Source organism: Triticum aestivum, chromosome 7D (genome assembly GCF_018294505.1).
Source record: "Triticum aestivum cultivar Chinese Spring chromosome 7D, IWGSC CS RefSeq v2.1, whole genome shotgun sequence".
Classification (NCBI taxonomy): domain Eukaryota; kingdom Viridiplantae; phylum Streptophyta; class Magnoliopsida; order Poales; family Poaceae; genus Triticum; species Triticum aestivum.
The window spans coordinates 113,537,592-113,544,318 of record NC_057814.1 but is presented as its reverse complement, the minus strand read 5'-3'; the positions used below and the strand labels follow the sequence as shown (position 1 = coordinate 113,544,318).

General features: G+C 49.7%; 1 protein-coding gene across 1 annotated transcript; it reads left to right on the top strand.

Annotated features, from left to right (window-relative positions):
• The first annotated feature begins 246 nt into the window (after positions 1-246).
• LOC123167615 (uncharacterized) lies at positions 247-6,083 on the top strand. Its single transcript, XM_044585454.1, has 4 exons — positions 247-802; positions 4,127-5,585; positions 5,672-5,755; positions 5,857-6,083. Exons 1-4 carry the CDS (start codon positions 404-406, stop codon positions 5,904-5,906), a joined length of 1,992 nt encoding a protein of 663 aa, XP_044441389.1. The 5' UTR covers positions 247-403; the 3' UTR covers positions 5,907-6,083.
• The last annotated feature ends 644 nt before the right edge of the window (positions 6,084-6,727 follow it).

The window sequence follows — 6,727 nt, the reverse complement described above, 5'->3', positions numbered from 1 at the left end:
GGCGATAGCGAGCGCTACACGCATCGCTGAACTAGGCCGGCCGAACAGGCAGCGGCTTGTGCATTTCGCCCCCATTTCAAATATGGGCTTCCCCGTCGAGCATGTTACACGATGGGTTCCGTCATCAGCCCACTGACATCCCAGCCCGCCCGGACCATGATCTCCAGAACCCGCAGGCCCGAGTGGAAGAAAAGGCGCCAAATGTCGAGCAGCAAAAGCCCGCCGGCCCGCCGCCACATATCTTGCGTTGCCTTGCCGCGCCGGCCGGCCGTGCGGCCACGACACGACCCCGTCCAGGTCAAAACCCCAGCCAGAGGCAAGAGCTCCTCCACACGTCGCACACCATACGTAGTAGTCGCGCGCGCGCCTCGCATCGAAGCGAGCAAGCGCAAACGACGCGCCCATGGCGACGACCACGATGCTGCCGCGCACCGCGGACCCGCTGTGGGCGCAGGCCGCCGAGCTGGAGCGGCAGTTCGAAGGCTACAAGCGCCGCCTCGCCGAGCGGAGGGACGCCGCCGCAGCCGCCGTCGCGGCCGTGTCCGACCGCCGCCGTCACCCCGACGACGGCGGCGACGGCGATGGAGCGGAGGAGAATGAGGATGAGGAGGAGGTGGGGAGGGGGAGGAGGTACGAGGCCTACGTGCGGCGGCGGGACGAGAAGCTGCGCCAGGGCTGGCTCGCGCGCATGGAGCGCAAAGAGGCCGAGGTCAAGGCCCTCTGGGCGCGCCTCGACGGCGGCCGCCACCGCCCCGACAACGGCCATGGCGGGCTCGCCGCCGCCGCCAGCCCCGCCAGAGAGGTACGTAACGAATCATGTAACCCAACGCTTGTATTGATCTTGTTCTCTCTTTTGCCGGTTCGTGTTCCCGAAAGTTAAAAAAACTGACCACCCTTTTCCGTCCACAAAGGATTAAAAACCGATGCTCCAGCTCCATTTTTCCTCGCGCCGTCCATGTCGCTCCGCTCTTTCCGCCGGCGCCCGAATAAGAAACGTTCAAAAACCCATTGCTTTTGCCTCCGAAACCATAGAATTCTAAGCTCATCACGCAATCTCTGGGACAAAAAGGTAGCCAGTGTTCTTCGATCCTTTTGCTAGGCATCGACGACATTCCGGCGGACGCCGCAAGTTTCACGTTCGTTCCTTGTTTGTTTGGTGATGTGTTTGTCTTGCCGATCCTTGTGTTCGTGGGACACCCTTTTTGTGCCTTTCTTGTGATTCCTTAATTAAGATAGGCTTAGTTGAGCTATCGTGTCAGTGCAGTCCTCCGACCGTTCGGGTGAGAGACGTGGCACGCATGTCTTGGTATCCATTGGCCTTTCTGGTCCGAGGTTGCTGTACGCTTGTCACCAAGCCACGGGCACGGGCACGGGTTTTGCATCACGAGCACGATATATGTTCTTCAACTAATTACTTACTGGCCAAATTTAAAGTGAATCTTGGAGAAGGTGTACGCCTCACTTAACCAACAACAGGGATATATTTCTTGATTCGCGAAATCTATATGAGCCAAGAGGCGTCCCAATGGGATTTTGGCCATCTATATAAAGAACGCACAAGCATACATGTACGAATCTTACATTTCATTTGCAAAGATCAGCCCATTAATTGTTTTTTCAAACATTTTAAATATTCTATTGCACAAACATTTGATCCGATCTGGCTTTACCCGTGGGTTCATCTCGATGAGGAATTCAAAACAAGACCCCATCTTGGCATGTTTTGATGGTTTTTTGTCGCCACAAAGTTGCAAGAGTATATATCATCACAGTTGCTATCTTAACAATAAAGAGTTGCCAAAATGATTGTTAATTAACGGGAGAACGATGTTATGCATAGCTAGGGAGTAGGGAGCGAGTATTCTTTTAAAATTTTGGTTAACAACAAAAATTAAGAAACCAAAAATTCAGTTAACCACCAATCCAGTTCGGTGTTCAGTTTACAACGACTATACCGAATATATCCAAGCTTCCTGGGAACGTATCTGGCGCACCAAGGGAATTGGTGCTACCGGTGCACCAGTCCCCGTTGCACATTAAAAAATGTTCAAAAAAGTTTGAACAAAAATTTAGTTTATCGACACAGTATCAATGTATGTTGTCACAAACATTTGGATCAAAATTCAAAATAATGCTCAAGATACAAAAATGACAAATTTGACGTCAATATGCTAATGGGCCAAAACTAAAGCCTAACTTGCGTTATGTACTATTCAGTGTCAAATTTGTTATTTTTGTCTCTCGGGCAATGTTTCGAATATTGATTTAAATTTTTGTGACAACGTACATTGATGTTGTGTCAACGCGCTTTTTTTTTTTGAATTTCTTCGAACATTTTTGAATGTGCAACGGGCGACCGGTGCACTGGTAGCACAAATAGTCCGGGTGCACCAGACACACCCCCCAAGCTTCCTGCCTATTCTACATAACGAGGCGAGGTGGAACTAAATAATAAACCCCATATGTACATACAGACTCACTACAACGACCATCACTATGCACTTTGGGCCTTGCGTGTAGGTGTAGGTGGTCAGGTCGACCCACAGGAGTTGCACTCACGCTGGACACCCTGGAGCAGAACTATTTCATCATAGCGAGGTTGGGCGCGGGACAAGCTCGTTCGGGCTGTTCTTTCGTGCGCTTTTGACTTAACGTAAACTCGGTTTATTTTCGGTTAACAAGTGGTAAAATCAAACCATCAGATATAAGCTTGGTTAGCACACTTAAATACCCAATTCTCCTGTGAGTGCATAAAAAGCAAAAAATCGGTGTTTTTGTTTTGGAACCGGTTTGATCTTCGGTTTTTATGCCCACCCCTAAGTAACACGAAGCAAGTATTTTAGTGTGTATACCGACTTTCAACGATCTGGCAATTAAGTGAGTAATAATCTGGCAAGTAAGTAAGTGATAGTAATTTGACAAGCACCGGCGCCAAAAATGTTATCGAAACATGCAAGGTGTGTTTTGATATGGTTATCTTAACTGGCTGCACTTTGTAGAATTTCATGGGAATTTGATAGTTCTAGCCAATTCTCATCAGGTAGCTTTTGAATTATGTGGTTGAGTAGAGTAGGTGTCCTTGCCTTTGCTTGTCGTACCGTACCTCTCTGGGAAAGTTTTGATTTTCGGTAATCGAAAACTTGAGAGGCCTATAAATATAAATATTGCATGTGTAGGTGTCCATGCCTTTGCTTTTGACCAGATCTCAGTCGACTAGGACTTAACGAAGTCTCAGTCAAGTGACACAACATATAAAAATAAAGAAAAAATAATTTACAAGATTTTTTTACATGGATCTTCAAGTAAGATCTGACGAATTTAACATCGACTGAGACTTTAAGTTACTGTCGACTGAGATTTAGCAACTCTGTTTGAATAATCAAAAATTAAGAAACCAAGAAGGGCATGAAGAAGATGCGGCGTAGCTAACCCCTGCTCCAGGAGTGCTCATGGCCATGCCTACTAACACAATGCTTGGTGGGAATATGATGGAGCTCCAGCTCGAGTTAGAGCTCAATGTTGCGGCCAATTTTAACAAGGGGAGAATGTTGCAAACACATAAGCGAAATATTGCATGTGGAGGTTTTCTACTAGGTTTAACCTTTAAATTCATTGGAGGTTATTTTCACCAATTAGTTCTGATGCTCATGACTTGCACTTCCTCCGTACTTGAAAATAAGGCCTATAAAATTTGTCTGAAGTCAAATGATGCAAACTTGGACCAAGTTTGCAGCAAAAATTACCAATAACCACAATACCAAATTAGTACCACTATATACATAATAAATTATATTTTCGTATTATGTCTATTTAGTTTGTACTTCCTCCGTTCCTAAATATAAGTCTTTGGAGACATTTCACTATGGACCACATACGGAGTAAAATGAATGAACTACACTCTAAAATGCATCTATATACATCCGTATGTGGTTCATAGTGAAATCTCTACAAAGACTTATATTTAGAAACGGAGGGAGTAATTGTTCATAGTTTTTTTATGAATCTTGCTTCATTTGACTTCAGACAAAATTTACACACCTTCAAGTAGTACTACTAGTTTTCTACCACTCTTTCAGATTAAGAAGCCATATTGTATTTTCTTGTCTAATTCTCTCATTTCGTGCAGCAAAAGCCCCGGAGCATCGAGAAGCCAGCCTCTCCTGCCACGCCAAAATGCATCCCTGCCATGAAGCTCCCGCGTCTCAGGAGCGCCACGGCATCCCCGTCACCGGCGGCGGCCAGCCCGAGGCTACCCTCCAGCCGGCGAGCGTCCCACCTGGAGCCACCCACCACGCCCCGGAAGGAGAACAGGATGCCACCGCCGTCCACCCCCGGGACGCCGAGGCCACTCAAGACGCTGTCGCGGGCCAGGAGCTCGCTCAAGGACACCAGCAAGGAGGAGCGTGGCAGCGTCTCCTCCTCGTCCTCATCCTCCGTAAAGGGGGAGAGCCCGCGGCCGCCGCGCTTCCAGCCACCGCGGTCCAGCTACGACGGCGGCGCGGGTGGCGTGAAGGTGAAGCAGGCCACGGCTCCGGCGTCGAGAAGCGACGCCGATGCCGCCATCGCCGCGGCGCGGAGCCGGTTCCACGAGCAGGTCGTCCTCGCAGAGATCAAGACGGCCGCCGCCGTTTCTCCCGGGCCGCACCGCATAAGGAGATCGGGCAACGGCGTCGCGCGCGTCTCGTCGCCGTCGGTGGCTGTTGGCCGCGGACAGGTCGATTTCTTGACCAGACTAGGAAACAGCGACCGCAACGACGTTCAAACCTCCGAACACTCAGACGCCGGAGCGAAGAACTCTAGCAACAAAGCGGGCGACAATGGCGACGGCGATGTCGCACGATCTGGTGATAAGCTCGGTGACGCGGAGATCACCGGCGACTCCGACACGGAGCCAAGCTACGTGTACGTCAAGAGAGACCACGAACAGGTTGGGGACGAGGAGGCCGCTGAGGTCTTTGAGGACACCATGGCATCGTCACCATCATCGGGGACCATGGCATCATCCCCATCATCAGAGACCATGGCAGCAGCTGAGGAGACTGGCACGAGCGTCAAGGAGAGCTCCGGGTCTGGGTCGCTGTACTCGAACGTGCAGTCTTCGTTCTCCCACGGATCGGAGCTCGACGCCTCGGCCGTCGGCTCCCCGCTCCCCACCCCGCCGCCTTCCGGAGGTGCTCTGTCCACCGAGGAGCTGCTGGAGGCCGACGCGGCAGTGCTGAGGATGAAACGGGAGGAGGCGGATGAGGTGGAGGAGGCCGAGCACCAGAGCATAGTGTTCCTGCCGAGCACCTGCTGCGCCTCGAGGAGCGACGCCGTCCCCGTCGCCGGGATGGCGCAGTCGCCGATGGACGCCGTGGCGGGGCTCAAGAGGTTCCTCACCTTTGGCAAGAAGAGCGGCTTCAACGGCAACGGTGCTGACGGTTCAGCCGCCGCCGCCGTTGTCATCGAGCGCGGGGCGCCTCCAGTTTCTGACGGCACCGCGAGCCAAGGACCGGCGTCAGGTGATCCGATCAACAAGCCGAGAGCGTGCTGGTCGGATGCTGCCTCCGACGATCTTGACAGCAGCTATGTCGTCTCTCCCCACGGTAATTCCTGGGCGCTCTCTGCATATTGTCTACCTCCGACGTGTTCGCCATTTTTCTGATCACCAAGACGCGGCGTGCGCATGCAGTTCGGTCCCTGCAGAGCTTCGTGCCGCTTTCTCCTGCAAGGTCTCAGCTGAAGGAGATGGCTCTGCCTGCAAAATCCCCAAGAGGTTCCGCTGATACAAACTTGGCACACATCATACAATCGCCATAGCCACGGCTTGTTTCCTTCACCAGTTCACTTATGCTCTGTTTTACTTTGTCGTTGCAGTACCTCGATCGTTCTTCTCCTTCTCATCGTTCAAAAACAGAGGGAACTGATGCCGGGAAATTACTGGCAAAGCTGTTGCTCGTGCATTCTATTTACTTTTAGGTTCTTATATTATTGATTCCTCTCGACATTTTGATTTTCTGGTGAATGACTTTGTGAGTTAACAATATTAACCTTAAATAATGTGTAATGCTACCCCTGTTTGTAAATACGTGTCTGTTTTAAAAGTACAATCAGCTTTTCTAACTTTTGATTTCAGATATATTTCAAATTTTATTAAGATTGGCCACGATGAATATTAGCAGTCCTAAAAATAAAAAATAACGAATAAGTTTGCTTAGAAGTGTTCATTGCAAACACACATACCATGTGAAATGCGACAACCAACCTCAATTATCTTTAAATAAAAACAAAAAGTTTAATGATGCATACATTTGTGCTTGCACAAGCAAAGCTTGCAGATGGGTGGAATGATTTTCTTTACCTCGTTCTCATCTCCTCCCGCTAGTGGCATGCTGCATTTGACTAACTCTGATTGTGGCCGTTCACTGTAACCTAATAGGGGGTGGTCGCCACCACCGTGTCTTCCTCTACACTTTCACCTCCCTTCTCAAACTCTGCTCACAAGACATGTAAACGCCTAGGTGCAGTGCTAGCTCTCGCGGCGGGGTCACTTGTTAAAATAGATCAAGCATAAGGACCCTGATAAGTATCTAGCGTGTAGCACGAGCACATGGCAGCTCTAAATGTTTTTATGGCAAATTTAGTGACGCGAAGATGGCAAATTTCATTGTCAAGCATGAAAACTTTCGTGCTTCAGTTTATTTTTATAAAAACTTGCCGCGTGTCCTTGGAATTCACCATCTTTACG

Excerpts from the sequence above, each read along its gene's own strand:
- LOC123167615 (XM_044585454.1), top strand. The coding sequence starts at position 404 with ATGGCGACGACCACGATGCTGCCGCGCACCGCGGACCCGCTGTGGGCG. Across the intron at positions 803-4,126 it reads CCGCCAGCCCCGCCAGAGAG|CAAAAGCCCCGGAGCATCGA; the intron begins GTACGTAACGAA and ends CATTTCGTGCAG. Across the intron at positions 5,756-5,856 it reads GCCTGCAAAATCCCCAAGAG|TACCTCGATCGTTCTTCTCC; the intron begins GTTCCGCTGATA and ends TTGTCGTTGCAG.